Consider the following 16165-nt stretch of genomic DNA (forward strand, 5'->3'; position numbering starts at 1 on the left):
CTGAGGGAGTGCCGCACTGTCAGAGGGTCAGTACTGAGGGAGTGCCGCACTGTCAGAGGGTCAGTACTGAGGGAGTGCCGCACTGTCAGAGGGTCAGTACTGAGGGAGCGCCGCACTGTCAGAGGGTCAGTACTGAGGGAGCGCCGCACTGTCAGAGGGTCAGTACTGAGGGAGTGCCGCACTGTCAGAGGGTCAGTACTGAGGGAACGCCACACTGTCATAGGGTCAGTACTGAGGGAGTGCCGCACGGTCAGAGGGTCAGTACTGAGGGAGCGCCGCACTGTCAGAGGGTCAGTACTGAGGGAGCGCCGCACTGTCAGAGGGTCAGTACTGAGGGAGTGCCGCACTGTCAGAGGGTCAGTACTGAGGGAGTACCGCACTGTCAGAGGGTCAGTACTGAGGGAGCGCCGCACTGTCAGGGGGTCAGTACTGAGGGAGCGCTGCACTGTCAGAGGGTCAGTACTGAGGGAGTGCCGCACTGTCAGAGGGTCAGTACTGAGGGAGTGCCGCACGGTCAGAGGGTCAGTACTGAGGGAGCGCCGCACTGTCAGAGGGTCAGTACTGAGGGAGCGCCGCACTGTCAGAGGGTCAGTACTGAGGGAGTGCCGCACTGTCAGAGGGTCAGTACTGAGGGAGTACCGCACTGTCAGAGGGTCAGTACTGAGGGAGCGCCGCACTGTCAGGGGGTCAGTACAGAGGGAGTGCCGCACTGTCAGAGGGTCAGTACTGAGGGAGTGCCGCACTGTCAGAGGGTCAGTACTGAGGGAGTGCCGCACTGTCAGAGGGTCAGTACTGACGGAGTGCCGCACTGTCAGAGGGTCAGTACTGAGGGAGTGCCGCACTGTCAGAGGGTCAGTACTGAGGGAGTGCCGCACTGTCAGAGGGTCAGTACTGAGGGAGTGCCGCACTGTCAGAGGGTCAGTACTGAGGGAGCGCCGCACTGTCAGAGGGTCAGTCCTGAGAGAGTGCAGCACTGTCAGAGGGTCAGTACTGAGGGAGTGCCGCACTGTCAGAGGGTCAGTACTGAGGGAGTACCGCACTGTCAGGGGGTCAGTACTGAGGGAGCGCCGCACTGTCAGAGGGTCAGTCCTGAGAGAGTGCAGCACTGTCATAGGGTCAGTACTGAGGGAGTGCCGCACTGTCAGAGGGTCAGTACTGAGGGAGTGCTGCACTGTCAGAGGGTCAGTACTGAGGGAGTGCTGCTCTGTCAGAGGGTCAGTACTGAGGGAGTGCCGCACTGTCAGAGGGTCAGTACTGAGGGAGTGCTGCACCGTCAGAGGGGCAGTGCTGAGGGAGTGCCGCACTGTCAGAGGGTCAGTACTGAGGGAGTGCCGCACTGTCAGAGGGTCAGTACTGAGGGAGCGCTGCACTGTCAGAGGGTCAGTACTGAAGGAGTGCTGCACTGTCAGAGGGTCAGTACTGAGGGAGCGCCGCACTGTCAGAGGGTCAGTACTGAGGGAGTGCCGCACTGTCAGAGGGTCAGTACTGAGGGAACGCCACACTGTCATAGGGTCAGTAGTGAGGGAGTGCCGCACGGTCAGAGGGTCAGTACTGAGGGAGCGCCGCACTGTCAGAGGGTCAGTACTGAGGGAACGCCACACTGTCATAGGGTCAGTACTGAGGGAGTGCCGCACGGTCAGAGGGTCAGTACTGAGGGAGCGCCGCACTGTCAGAGGGTCAGTGCTGAGGGAGTGCCGCACTGTCAGAGGGTCAGTACTGAGGGAGCGCCGCACTGTCAGGGGGTCAGTACAGAGGGAGTGCCGCACTGTCAGAGGGTCAGTACTGAGGGAGTGCCGCACTGTCAGAGGGTCAGTACTGAGGGAGTGCCGCACTGTCAGAGGGTCAGTACTGAGGGAGTGCTGCACTGTCAGAGGGTCAGTACTGAGGGAGTGCCGCACTGTCAGAGGGTCAGTACTGACGGAGTGCCGCACTGTCAGAGGGTCAGTACTGAGGGAGTGCCGCACTGTCAGAGGGTCAGTACTGAGGGAGCGCCGCACTGTCAGAGGGTCAGTCCTGAGAGAGTGCAGCACTGTCAGAGGGTCAGTACTGAGGGAGTGCTGCACTGTCAGAGGGTCAGTACTGAGGGAGTGCTGCACTGTCAGAGGGTCAGTACTGAGGGAGTGCCGCACTGTCAGAGGGTCAGTACTGAGGGAGTGCCGCACTGTCAGAGGGTCAGTACTGAGGGAGTGCCGCACTGTCAGAGGGTCAGTACTGAGGGAGTGCCGCACTGTCAGAGGGTCAGTACTGAGGGAGTGCCGCACTGTCAGAGGGTCAGTACTGAGGGAGTGCCGCACTGTCAGAGGGTCAGTACTGAGGGAGCGCCGCACTGTCAGAGGGTCAGTACTGAGGGAGTGCCGCACTGTCAGAGGGTCAGTACTGAGGGAGTACCGCACTGTCAGAGGGTCAGTACTGAGGGAGCGCCGCACTGTCAGGGGGTCAGTACAGAGGGAGTGCCGCACTGTCAGAGGGTCAGTACTGAGGGAGTGCCGCACTGTCAGAGGGTCAGTACTGAGGGAGTGCCGCACTGTCAGAGGGTCAGTACTGAGGGAGTGCCGCACTGTCAGAGGGTCAGTACTGACGGAGTGCCGCACTGTCAGAGGGTCAGTACTGAGGGAGTGCCGCACTGTCAGAGGGTCAGTACTGAGGGAGCGCCGCACTGTCAGAGGGTCAGTCCTGAGAGAGTGCAGCACTGTCAGAGGGTCAGTACTGAGGGAGTGCCGCACTGTCAGAGGGTCAGTACTGAGGGAACGCCACACTGTCATAGGGTCAGTACTGAGGGAGTGCCACACGGTCAGAGGGTCAGTACTGAGGGAGCGCCGCACTGTCAGAGGGTCAGTACTGAGGGAGCGCCGCACTGTCAGAGGGTCAGTACTGAGGGAGTGCCGCACTGTCAGAGGGTCAGTACTGAGGGAGTACCGCACTGTCAGAGGGTCAGTACTGAGGGAGCGCCGCACTGTCAGGGGGTCAGTACTGAGGGAGCGCTGCACTGTCAGAGGGTCAGTACTGAGGGAGTGCCGCACTGTCAGAGGGTCAGTACTGAGGGAGTGCCGCACGGTCAGAGGGTCAGTACTGAGGGAGCGCCGCACTGTCAGAGGGTCAGTACTGAGGGAGCGCCGCACTGTCAGAGGGTCAGTACTGAGGGAGTGCCGCACTGTCAGATGGTCAGTACTGAGGGAGTGCCGCACTGTCAGAGGGTCAGTACTGAGGGAGTCCCGCACTGTCAGAGGGTCAGTACTGAGGGAGTGCTGCACTGTCAGAGGGTCAGTACTGAGGGAGTGCTGCACTGTCAGAGGGTCAGTACTGAGGGAGTGCCGCACTGTCAGAGGGTCAGTACTGAGGGAGTGCCGCACTGTCTGAGGGTCAGTACTGAGGGAGCGCCGCACTGTCAGAGGGTCAGTACTGAGGGAGCGCTGCACTGTCAGAGGGTCAGTACTGAGGGAGTGCCGCACTGTCATAGGGTCAGTACTGAGGGAGTGCTGCACTGTCAGAGGGTCAGTACTGAGGGAGTGCCGCACTGTCAGAGGGTCAGTACTGAGGGAGTGCCGCACTGTCAGATGGTCAGTACTGAGGGAGTCCCGCACTGTCAGAGGGTCAAAAAGAACAAAGAACAAAGAAATGTACAGCACAGGAACAGGCCCTTCGGCCCTCCAAGCCCGTGCCGACCATACTGCCCGACTAAACTACAATCTTCTACACTTCCTGGGTCCGTATCCTTCTATTCCCATCCTATTCATATATTTGTCAAGATGCCCCTTAAATGTCCCTATCGTCCCTGCCTCCACTACCTCCTCCGGTAGTGAGTTCCAGGCACCCACTACCCTCTGCGTAAAAAACTTGCCTCGTACATCTACTCTAAACTTTGCCCCTCTCACCTTAAACCTATGCCCCCTAGTAATTGACCCCTCTACCCTGGGGAAAAGCCTCTGACTATCCACTCTGTCTATGCCCCTCATAATTTTGTATACCTCTATCAGGTCGCCCCTCAACCTCCTTCGTTCCAGTGAGAACAAACCGAGTTTATTCAATCGCTCCTCATAGCTTATGCCCTCCATACCAGGCAACATTCTGGTAAATCTCTTCTGCACCCTCTCTAAAGCCTCCACATCCTTCTGGTAGTGTGGCGACCAGAATTGAACACTATACTCCAAGTGTGGCCTAACTAAGGTTCTATACAGCTGCAACATGACTTGCCAATTCTTATACTCAATGCCCCGGCCAATGAAGGCAAGCATGCCGTATGCCTTCTTGACTACCTTCTCCACCTGTGTAGCCCCTTTCAGTGATCTGTGGACCTGTACTCCTAGATCTCTTTGACTTTCAATACTCTTGAGGGTTCTACCATTCACTGTATATTCCCTACCTGCATTAGCCCTTCCAAAATGCATTACCTCACATTTGTCCAGGTTAAACTCCATCTGCCATCTCTCCGCCCAAGTCTCCAGACAATCTAAATCCTGCTGTATCCTCAGACAGTCCTCATCGCTATCCGCAATTCCACCAACCTTTGTGTCGTCTGCAAACTTACTAATCAGACCAGTTACATTTTCCTCCAAATCATTTATATATACTACAAAGAGCAAAGGTCCCAGCACTGATCCCTGTGGAACACCACTGGTCACAGCCCTCCAATTAGAAAAGCATCCCTCCATTGCTACCCTCTGCCTTCTATGGCCTAGCCAGTTCTGTATCCACCTTGCCAGTTCACCCCTGATCCCGTGTGACTTCACCTTTTGTACTAGTCTACCATGAGGGACCTTGTCAAAGGCCTTACTGAAGTCCATATAGACAACATCTACTGCCCTACCTGCATCAATCATCTTAGTGACCTCCTCGAAAAACTCTATCAAGTTAGTGAGACACGACCTCCCCTTCACAAAACCGTGCTGCCTCTCACTAATACGTCCATTTGCTTCCAAATGGGAGTAGATCCTGTCTCGAAGAATTCTCTCCAGTAATTTCCCTACCACTGAAGTAAGGCTCACCGGCCTGTAGTTCCCGGGATTATCCCTGCCACCCTTCTTAAACAGAGGAACAACATTGGCTATTCTCCAGTCCTCCGGGACATCCCCTGAAGACAGCGAGGATCCAAAGATTTCTGTCAAGGCCTCAGCAATTTCCTCTCCAGCCTCCTTCAGTATTCTGGGGTAGATCCCATCCGGCCCTGGGGACTTATCTACCTTAATATTTTTTAAGACACCCAACACCTCGTCTTTTTGGATCACAATGTGACCCAGGCTATCTACACCCCCTTCTCCAGACTCAACATCTACCAATTCCTTCTCTTTGGTGAATACTGATGCAAAGTATTCATTTAGTACCTCGCCCATTTCCTCTGGCTCCACACATAGATTCCCTTGCCTATCCTTCAGTGGGCCAACCCTTTCCCTGGCTACCCTCTTGCTTTTTATGTAAGTGTAAAAAGCCTTGGGATTTTCCTTAACCCTATTTGCCAATGACTTTTCATGACCCCTTCTAGCCCTCCTGACTCCCTGCTTAAGTTCCTTAGGGTCAGTACTGAGGGAGTGCTGCACTGTCAGAGGGTCAGTACTGAGGGAGTGCTGCACTGTCAGAGGGTCAGTACTGAGGGAGTCCCGCACTGTCATAGGGTCAGTACTGAGGGAGTGCTGCACTGTCAGAGGGTCAGTACTGAGGGAGTGCTGCACTGTCAGAGGGTCAGTACTGAGGGAGCGCCGCACTGTCAGAGGGTCAGTATTGAGGGAGTGCCGCACTGTCAGAGGGTCAGTACTGAGGGAGTGCTGCACTGTCAGAGGGTCACTACTGAGGGAGTGCCGCACTGTCAGAGGGTCAGTACTGAGGGAGTGCCGCACTGTCAGAGGGTCAGTACTGAGGGAGTGCCGCACTGTCAGAGGGTCAGTACTGAGGGAGTGCTGCACTGTCAGAGGGTCAGTACTGAGGGAGCACCGCACTGTCAGAGGGTCAGTACTGAGGGAGTGCCGCACTGTCAGAGGGTCAGTACTGATGGAGTGCCGCACTGTCAGAGGGTCAGTACTGATGGAGTGCCGCACTGTCAGAGGGTCAGTACTGAGGGAGCCGCAGTGTCAGAGGGTCAGTACTGAGGGAGTGCCGCACTGTCAGAGGGTCAGTACTGATGGAGTGCCGCACTGTCAGAGGGTCAGTACTGAGGGAGTGCTGCACTGTCAGAGGGTCACTACTGAGGGAGTGCCGCACTGTCAGAGGGTCAGTCCTGAGAGAGTGCAGCACTGTCAGAGGGTCAGTACTGAGGGAGTGCTGCACTGTCAGAGGGTCAGTACTGAGGGAGTGCTGCACTGTCAGAGGGTCAGTACTGAGGGAGTGCCGCACTGTCAGAGGGTCAGTACTGAGGGAGTGCCGCACTGTCAGAGGGTCAGTACTGAGGGAGTGCCGCACTGTCAGAGGGTCAGTACTGAGGGAGTGCCGCACTGTCAGAGGGTCAGTACTGAGGGAGTGCCGCACTGTCAGAGGGTCAGTACTGAGGGAGTGCCGCACTGTCAGAGGGTCAGTACTGAGGGAGCGCCGCACTGTCAGAGGGTCAGTACTGAGGGAGTGCCGCACTGTCAGAGGGTCAGTACTGAGGGAGTACCGCACTGTCAGAGGGTCAGTACTGAGGGAGCGCCGCACTGTCAGGGGGTCAGTACAGAGGGAGTGCCGCACTGTCAGAGGGTCAGTACTGAGGGAGTGCCGCACTGTCAGAGGGTCAGTACTGAGGGAGTGCCGCACTGTCAGAGGGTCAGTACTGAGGGAGTGCCGCACTGTCAGAGGGTCAGTACTGACGGAGTGCCGCACTGTCAGAGGGTCAGTACTGAGGGAGTGCCGCACTGTCAGAGGGTCAGTACTGAGGGAGCGCCGCACTGTCAGAGGGTCAGTCCTGAGAGAGTGCAGCACTGTCAGAGGGTCAGTACTGAGGGAGTGCCGCACTGTCAGAGGGTCAGTACTGAGGGAACGCCACACTGTCATAGGGTCAGTACTGAGGGAGTGCCACACGGTCAGAGGGTCAGTACTGAGGGAGCGCCGCACTGTCAGAGGGTCAGTACTGAGGGAGCGCCGCACTGTCAGAGGGTCAGTACTGAGGGAGTGCCGCACTGTCAGAGGGTCAGTACTGAGGGAGTACCGCACTGTCAGAGGGTCAGTACTGAGGGAGCGCCGCACTGTCAGGGGGTCAGTACTGAGGGAGCGCTGCACTGTCAGAGGGTCAGTACTGAGGGAGTGCCGCACTGTCAGAGGGTCAGTACTGAGGGAGTGCCGCACGGTCAGAGGGTCAGTACTGAGGGAGCGCCGCACTGTCAGAGGGTCAGTACTGAGGGAGCGCCGCACTGTCAGAGGGTCAGTACTGAGGGAGTGCCGCACTGTCAGATGGTCAGTACTGAGGGAGTGCCGCACTGTCAGAGGGTCAGTACTGAGGGAGTCCCGCACTGTCAGAGGGTCAGTACTGAGGGAGTGCTGCACTGTCAGAGGGTCAGTACTGAGGGAGTGCTGCACTGTCAGAGGGTCAGTACTGAGGGAGTGCCGCACTGTCAGAGGGTCAGTACTGAGGGAGTGCCGCACTGTCTGAGGGTCAGTACTGAGGGAGCGCCGCACTGTCAGAGGGTCAGTACTGAGGGAGCGCTGCACTGTCAGAGGGTCAGTACTGAGGGAGTGCCGCACTGTCATAGGGTCAGTACTGAGGGAGTGCTGCACTGTCAGAGGGTCAGTACTGAGGGAGTGCCGCACTGTCAGAGGGTCAGTACTGAGGGAGTGCCGCACTGTCAGATGGTCAGTACTGAGGGAGTCCCGCACTGTCAGAGGGTCAAAAAGAACAAAGAACAAAGAAATGTACAGCACAGGAACAGGCCCTTCGGCCCTCCAAGCCCGTGCCGACCATACTGCCCGACTAAACTACAATCTTCTACACTTCCTGGGTCCGTATCCTTCTATTCCCATCCTATTCATATATTTGTCAAGATGCCCCTTAAATGTCCCTATCGTCCCTGCCTCCACTACCTCCTCCGGTAGTGAGTTCCAGGCACCCACTACCCTCTGCGTAAAAAACTTGCCTCGTACATCTACTCTAAACTTTGCCCCTCTCACCTTAAACCTATGCCCCCTAGTAATTGACCCCTCTACCCTGGGGAAAAGCCTCTGACTATCCACTCTGTCTATGCCCCTCATAATTTTGTATACCTCTATCAGGTCGCCCCTCAACCTCCTTCGTTCCAGTGAGAACAAACCGAGTTTATTCAATCGCTCCTCATAGCTTATGCCCTCCATACCAGGCAACATTCTGGTAAATCTCTTCTGCACCCTCTCTAAAGCCTCCACATCCTTCTGGTAGTGTGGCGACCAGAATTGAACACTATACTCCAAGTGTGGCCTAACTAAGGTTCTATACAGCTGCAACATGACTTGCCAATTCTTATACTCAATGCCCCGGCCAATGAAGGCAAGCATGCCGTATGCCTTCTTGACTACCTTCTCCACCTGTGTAGCCCCTTTCAGTGATCTGTGGACCTGTACTCCTAGATCTCTTTGACTTTCAATACTCTTGAGGGTTCTACCATTCACTGTATATTCCCTACCTGCATTAGCCCTTCCAAAATGCATTACCTCACATTTGTCCAGGTTAAACTCCATCTGCCATCTCTCCGCCCAAGTCTCCAGACAATCTAAATCCTGCTGTATCCTCAGACAGTCCTCATCGCTATCCGCAATTCCACCAACCTTTGTGTCGTCTGCAAACTTACTAATCAGACCAGTTACATTTTCCTCCAAATCATTTATATATACTACAAAGAGCAAAGGTCCCAGCACTGATCCCTGTGGAACACCACTGGTCACAGCCCTCCAATTAGAAAAGCATCCCTCCATTGCTACCCTCTGCCTTCTATGGCCTAGCCAGTTCTGTATCCACCTTGCCAGTTCACCCCTGATCCCGTGTGACTTCACCTTTTGTACTAGTCTACCATGAGGGACCTTGTCAAAGGCCTTACTGAAGTCCATATAGACAACATCTACTGCCCTACCTGCATCAATCATCTTAGTGACCTCCTCGAAAAACTCTATCAAGTTAGTGAGACACGACCTCCCCTTCACAAAACCGTGCTGCCTCTCACTAATACGTCCATTTGCTTCCAAATGGGAGTAGATCCTGTCTCGAAGAATTCTCTCCAGTAATTTCCCTACCACTGAAGTAAGGCTCACCGGCCTGTAGTTCCCGGGATTATCCCTGCCACCCTTCTTAAACAGAGGAACAACATTGGCTATTCTCCAGTCCTCCGGGACATCCCCTGAAGACAGCGAGGATCCAAAGATTTCTGTCAAGGCCTCAGCAATTTCCTCTCCAGCCTCCTTCAGTATTCTGGGGTAGATCCCATCCGGCCCTGGGGACTTATCTACCTTAATATTTTTTAAGACACCCAACACCTCGTCTTTTTGGATCACAATGTGACCCAGGCTATCTACACCCCCTTCTCCAGACTCAACATCTACCAATTCCTTCTCTTTGGTGAATACTGATGCAAAGTATTCATTTAGTACCTCGCCCATTTCCTCTGGCTCCACACATAGATTCCCTTGCCTATCCTTCAGTGGGCCAACCCTTTCCCTGGCTACCCTCTTGCTTTTTATGTAAGTGTAAAAAGCCTTGGGATTTTCCTTAACCCTATTTGCCAATGACTTTTCATGACCCCTTCTAGCCCTCCTGACTCCCTGCTTAAGTTCCTTAGGGTCAGTACTGAGGGAGTGCTGCACTGTCAGAGGGTCAGTACTGAGGGAGTGCTGCACTGTCAGAGGGTCAGTACTGAGGGAGTCCCGCACTGTCATAGGGTCAGTACTGAGGGAGTGCTGCACTGTCAGAGGGTCAGTACTGAGGGAGTGCTGCACTGTCAGAGGGTCAGTACTGAGGGAGCGCCGCACTGTCAGAGGGTCAGTATTGAGGGAGTGCCGCACTGTCAGAGGGTCAGTACTGAGGGAGTGCTGCACTGTCAGAGGGTCACTACTGAGGGAGTGCCGCACTGTCAGAGGGTCAGTACTGAGGGAGTGCCGCACTGTCAGAGGGTCAGTACTGAGGGAGTGCCGCACTGTCAGAGGGTCAGTACTGAGGGAGTGCTGCACTGTCAGAGGGTCAGTACTGAGGGAGCACCGCACTGTCAGAGGGTCAGTACTGAGGGAGTGCCGCACTGTCAGAGGGTCAGTACTGATGGAGTGCCGCACTGTCAGAGGGTCAGTACTGATGGAGTGCCGCACTGTCAGAGGGTCAGTACTGAGGGAGCCGCAGTGTCAGAGGGTCAGTACTGAGGGAGTGCCGCACTGTCAGAGGGTCAGTACTGATGGAGTGCCGCACTGTCAGAGGGTCAGTACTGAGGGAGTGCTGCACTGTCAGAGGGTCACTACTGAGGGAGTGCCGCACTGTCAGAGGGTCAGTCCTGAGAGAGTGCAGCACTGTCAGAGGGTCAGTACTGAGGGAGTGCTGCACTGTCAGAGGGTCAGTACTGAGGGAGTGCTGCACTGTCAGAGGGTCAGTACTGAGGGAGTGCCGCACTGTCAGAGGGTCAGTACTGAGGGAGTGCCGCACTGTCAGAGGGTCAGTACTGAGGGAGTGCTGCACTGTCAGAGGGTCAGTACTGAGGGAGTCCCGCACTGTCATAGGGTCAGTACTGAGGGAGTGCTGCACTGTCAGAGGGTCAGTACTGAGGGAGTGCTGCACTGTCAGAGGGTCAGTACTGAGGGAGCGCCGCACTGTCAGAGGGTCAGTATTGAGGGAGTGCCGCACTGTCAGAGGGTCAGTACTGAGGGAGTGCTGCACTGTCAGAGGGTCACTACTGAGGGAGTGCCGCACTGTCAGAGGGTCAGTACTGAGGGAGTGCCGCACTGTCAGAGGGTCAGTACTGAGGGAGTGCCGCACTGTCAGAGGGTCAGTACTGAGGGAGTGCTGCACTGTCAGAGGGTCAGTACTGAGGGAGCACCGCACTGTCAGAGGGTCAGTACTGAGGGAGTGCCGCACTGTCAGAGGGTCAGTACTGATGGAGTGCCGCACTGTCAGAGGGTCAGTACTGATGGAGTGCCGCACTGTCAGAGGGTCAGTACTGAGGGAGCCGCAGTGTCAGAGGGTCAGTACTGAGGGAGTGCCGCACTGTCAGAGGGTCAGTACTGATGGAGTGCCGCACTGTCAGAGGGTCAGTACTGAGGGAGTGCTGCACTGTCAGAGGGTCACTACTGAGGGAGTGCCGCACTGTCAGAGGGTCAGTACTGAGGGAGTGCCGCACTGTCAGAGGGTCAGTACTGAGGGAGTGCTGCACTGTCAGAGGGTCAGTACTGAGGGAGTGCCGCACTGTCAGAGGGTCAGTACTGAGGGAGTGCTGCACTGTCAGAGGGTCAGTACTGAGGGAGTGCCGCATTGTCAGAGGGTCAGTACTGAGGGAGCCGCACTGTCAGAGGGTCAGTACTGAGGGAGCGCCGCACTGTCAGAGGGTCAGTACTGAGGGAGTGCAGCACTGTCAGAGGGTCAGTACTGAGGGAGTGCTGCACTGTCAGAGGGTCAGTGCTGAGGGAGTGCCGCACTGTCAGAGGGTCAGTACTGAGGGAGTGCCGCACTGTCAGAGGGTCAGTACTGAGGGAGTGCCGCACTGTCAGAGGGTCAGTACTGAGGGAGTGTCGCACTGTCAGACGGTCAGTACTGAGGGAGTGCTGCACTGTCAGAGGGTCAGTACTGAGGGAGCGCCGCACTGTCAGAGGGTCAGTACTGAGGGAGCGCCGCACTGTCAGAGGGTCAGTACTGAGGAAGTGCCGCACTGTCAGAGGGTCAGTACTGAGGGAGTGCCGCACTGTCAGAGGGTCAGTAATGAGGGAGTGCCGCACTGTCAGAGGGTCAGTACTGAGGGAGTGCTGCACTGTCAGAGGGTCAGTGCTGAGGGAGTGCCGCACTGTCAGAGGGTCAGTACTGAGGGAGTGCCGCACTGTCAGAGGGTCAGTACTGAGGGAGTGCCGCACTGTCAGAGGGTCAGTACTGAGGGGGTGCCCCACTGTCAGAGGGTCAGTACTGAGGGAGTGCCGCACTGTCAGAGGGTCACTACTGAGGGAGCCCCGCACTGTCAGAGGGTCAGTACTGAGGGAGTGCCGCACTGTCAGAGGGTCAGTACTGAGGGAGCCCCGCACTGTCAGAGGGTCAGTACTGAGGGAGTGCCGCACTGTCAGAGGGTCAGTACTGAGGGAGTGTCGCACTGTCAGACGGTCAGTACTGAGGGAGAGCCGCACTGTCAGAGGGTCAGTACTGAGGGAGCGTCGCACTGTCAGAGGGTCAGTACTGAGGGAGTGTCGCACTGTCAGAGGGTCAGTACTGAGGGAGTGCCGCACTGTCAGAGGGTCAGTACTGAGGGAGTGTCACACTGTCAGAGGGTCAGTACTGAGGGAGTGCTGCACTGTCAGAGGGTCAGTACTGAGGGAGCGCCGCACTGTCAGAGGGTCAGTACTGAGGGAGAGCCGCACTGTCAGAGGGTCAGTACTGAGGGAGTGCCGCACTGTCAGAGGGTCAGTACTGAGGGAGTGCCGCACTGTCAGCGGGTCAGTACTGAGGGAGTGCCGCACTGTCAGAGGGTCAGTACTGAGGGAGTGCCGCACTGTCAGAGGGTCAGTACTGAGGGAGTGCTGCACTGTCAGAGGGTCAGTACTGAGGGAGTGCCGCACTGTCAGAGGGTCAGTACTGAGGGAGTGCCGCACTGTCAGAGGGTCAGTACTGAGGGAGCGCCGCACTGTCAGAGGGTCAGTACTGAGGGAGTGCCGCACTGTCAGAGGGTCAGTACTGAGCGAGTGTCGCACTGTCAGACGGTCAGTACTGAGGGAGTGCTGCACTGTCAGAGGGTCAGTACTGAGGGAGCGCCGCACTGTCAGAGGGTCAGTACTGAGGGAGTGCTGCACTGTCAGAGGGTCAGTACTGAGGGAGTGCTGCACTGTCAGAGGGTCAGTACTGAGCGAGTGTCGCACTGTCAGACGGTCAGTACTGAGGGAGTGCTGCACTGTCAGAGGGTCAGTACTGAGGGAGTGCTGCACTGTCAGAGGGTCAGTACTGAGGGAGTGCTGCACTGTCAGAGGGTCAGTACTGAGGGAGTGCTGCACTGTCAGAGGGTCAGTACTGAGGGAGTGCTGCACTGTCAGAGGGTCAGTACTGAGGGAGTGCTGCACTGTCAGAGGGTCAGTACTGAGGGAGTGCTGCACTGTCAGAGGGTCAGTACTGAGGGAGAGCCGCACTGTCAGAGGGTCAGTACTGAGGGAGTGCCGCACTGTCAGAGGGTCAGTACTGAGGGAGTGCCGCACTGTCAGAGGGTCAGTACTGTGTGAGTGCCGCACTGTCAGCGGGTCAGTACTGAGGGAGTGCCGCACTGTCAGAGGGTCAGTACTGAGGGAGTGCTGCACTGTCAGAGGGTCAGTACTGAGGGAGTGCTGCACTGTCAGAGGGTCAGTACTGAGGGAGTGCTGCACTGTCAGAGGGTCAGTACTGAGGGAGTGCCGCACTGTCAGAGGGTCAGTACTGAGGGAGCGCCGCACTGTCAGAGGGTCAGTACTGAGGGAGAGCCGCACTGTCAGAGGGTCAGTACTGAGGGAGTGCCGCACTGTCAGAGGGTCAGTACTGAGGGAGTGCCGCACTGTCAGCGGGTCAGTACTGAGGGAGTGCCGCACTGTCAGAGGGTCAGTACTGAGGGAGTGCCGCACTGTCAGAGGGTCAGTACTGAGGGAGTGCTGCACTGTCAGAGGGTCAGTACTGAGGGAGTGCCGCACTGTCAGAGGGTCAGTACTGAGGGAGTGCCGCACTGTCAGAGGGTCAGTACTGAGGGAGCGCCGCACTGTCAGAGGGTCAGTACTGAGGGAGTGCCGCACTGTCAGAGGGTCAGTACTGAGCGAGTGTCGCACTGTCAGACGGTCAGTACTGAGGGAGTGCTGCACTGTCAGAGGGTCAGTACTGAGGGAGCGCCGCACTGTCAGAGGGTCAGTACTGAGGGAGTGCTGCACTGTCAGAGGGTCAGTACTGAGGGAGTGCTGCACTGTCAGAGGGTCAGTACTGAGCGAGTGTCGCACTGTCAGACGGTCAGTACTGAGGGAGTGCTGCACTGTCAGAGGGTCAGTACTGAGGGAGTGCTGCACTGTCAGAGGGTCAGTACTGAGGGAGTGCTGCACTGTCAGAGGGTCAGTACTGAGGGAGTGCTGCACTGTCAGAGGGTCAGTACTGAGGGAGTGCTGCACTGTCAGAGGGTCAGTACTGAGGGAGTGCTGCACTGTCAGAGGGTCAGTACTGAGGGAGTGCTGCACTGTCAGAGGGTCAGTACTGAGGGAGAGCCGCACTGTCAGAGGGTCAGTACTGAGGGAGTGCCGCACTGTCAGAGGGTCAGTACTGAGGGAGTGCCGCACTGTCAGAGGGTCAGTACTGAGGGAGTGCCGCACTGTCAGAGGGTCAGTACTGAGGGAGTGCTGCACTGTCAGAGGGTCAGTACTGAGGGAGTGCCGCACTGTCAGAGGGTCAGTACTGTGTGAGTGCCGCACTGTCAGCGGGTCAGTACTGAGGGAGTGCCGCACTGTCAGAGGGTCAGTACTGAGGGAGTGCCGCACTGTCAGAGGGTCAGTACTGAGGGAGTGCCGCACTGTCAGAGGGTCAGTACTGAGGGAGTGCCGCACTGTCAGAGGGTCAGTACTGAGGGAGTGCCGCACTGTCAGAGGGTCAGTACTGAGGGAGTGCTGCACTGTCAGAGGGTCAGTACTGAGGGAGTGCCGCACTGTCAGAGGGTCAGTACTGTGTGAGTGCCGCACTGTCAGCGGGTCAGTACTGAGGGAGTGCCGCACTGTCAGAGGGTCAGTACTGAGGGAGTGCCGCACTGTCAGAGGGTCAGTACTGAGGGAGTGCTGCACTGTCAGAGGGTCAGTACTGAGGGAGTGCTGCACTGTCAGAGGGTCAGTACTGAGGGAGTGCCGCACTGTCAGAGGGTCAGTACTGAGGGAGTGCCGCACTGTCAGAGGGTCAGTACTGAGGGAGTGCCGCACTGTCAGAGGGTCAGTACTGAGGGAGTGCCGCACTGTCAGAGGGTCAGTACTGAGGGAGTGCCGCACTGTCAGAGGGTCAGTACTGAGGGAGTGCCGCACTGTCAGAGGGTCAGTACTGAGGGAGTGCCGCACTGTCAGAGGGTCAGTACTGAGGGAGTGCTGCACTGTCAGAGGGTCAGTACTGAGGGAGTGCCGCACTGTCAGAGGGTCAGTACTGTGTGAGTGCCGCACTGTCAGCGGGTCAGTACTGAGGGAGTGCTGCACTGTCAGAGGGTCAGTACTGAGGGAGTGCTGCACTGTCAGAGGGTCAGTACTGAGGGAGTGGCGCACTGTCAGAGGGCCAGTACTGAGGGAGTGCCGCACTGTCAGAGGGTCAGTACTGAGGGAGCGCCGCACTGTCAGAGGGTCAGTACTGAGGGAGTGCCGCACTGTCAGAGGGTCAGTACTGAGGGAGTGCCGCACTGTCAGAGGGTCAGTACTGAGGGAGCGCCGCACTGTCAGAGGGTCAGTACTGAGGGAGCGCCGCACTGTCAGAGGGTCAGTACTGAGGGAGTGTCGCACTGTCAGAGGGTCAGTACTGAGGGAGCGCCGCACTGTCAGAGGGTCAGTACTGAGGGAGCGCCGCACTGTCAGAGGGTCAGTACTGAGGGAGTGCTGCACTGTCAGAGAGTCAGTACTGAGGGAGTGCCGCACTGTCAGAGGGTCAGTGCTGAGGGAGTGTCGCACTGTCAGAGGGTATACATTGTATTTATGGTATATATTGTACATATATATTCTATATTATTGATTATTTACCGCGTACTTTCCACAATCTTCTCCGGGCTCCGACCCAACCGCCACCAGATTCGAATCTGCCGCGCTCCCGCCCGACCACGAGCTGCGGCCAATCAGCGCCCTCCCCTCAGCCGATTGGTCACCGGCCCCCATCATTCACTCGCCTCCCGCTCCGCCAGCGGCCAATCGGACACCAGCTCCTCCAGCTCCCCTCCTGCCATTGGATTCCCACCCTATCAGTCAGCCGCATCTTCCCCCGCCCCTTTCCGCATGCTCGGCTCCGTCCGTCCACTCGATTGGAGGACGCCTCTTGTCAGTCAGGGTCGTCTTCCGCTCTCCCCCTCCCCCGCCAATCACCGTACTTCTCAATCGTGCCCAGGAGACCGGATGTGAT

At 57.0% G+C, this 16165-nt stretch overlaps 1 protein-coding gene across 2 annotated transcripts in view; it reads right to left on the reverse strand.

The window, feature by feature from the left end:
- The window catches only part of kif22 (kinesin family member 22), a 196206-nt gene extending 180264 nt beyond the window's left edge, over window positions 1-15942 (reverse strand). Inside the window, exon 1 of one of the 2 annotated variants that reach the window (XM_072484041.1) lies at window positions 15793-15942. In XM_072484041.1, the coding sequence (XP_072340142.1) occupies window positions 15793-15927 (135 nt within the window). In that variant the 5' untranslated portion in view covers window positions 15928-15942. The remainder of the gene's footprint in view (window positions 1-15792) is intronic. The other variant, XM_072484042.1, reaches the window with a different exon arrangement.
- Between the last annotated feature and the right edge of the window lie 223 nt (window positions 15943-16165).

The sequence above is a fragment of the Scyliorhinus torazame genome, chromosome 19 (genome assembly GCF_047496885.1).
Source record: "Scyliorhinus torazame isolate Kashiwa2021f chromosome 19, sScyTor2.1, whole genome shotgun sequence".
NCBI classification, from domain to species: Eukaryota; Metazoa; Chordata; class Chondrichthyes; order Carcharhiniformes; family Scyliorhinidae; genus Scyliorhinus; species Scyliorhinus torazame.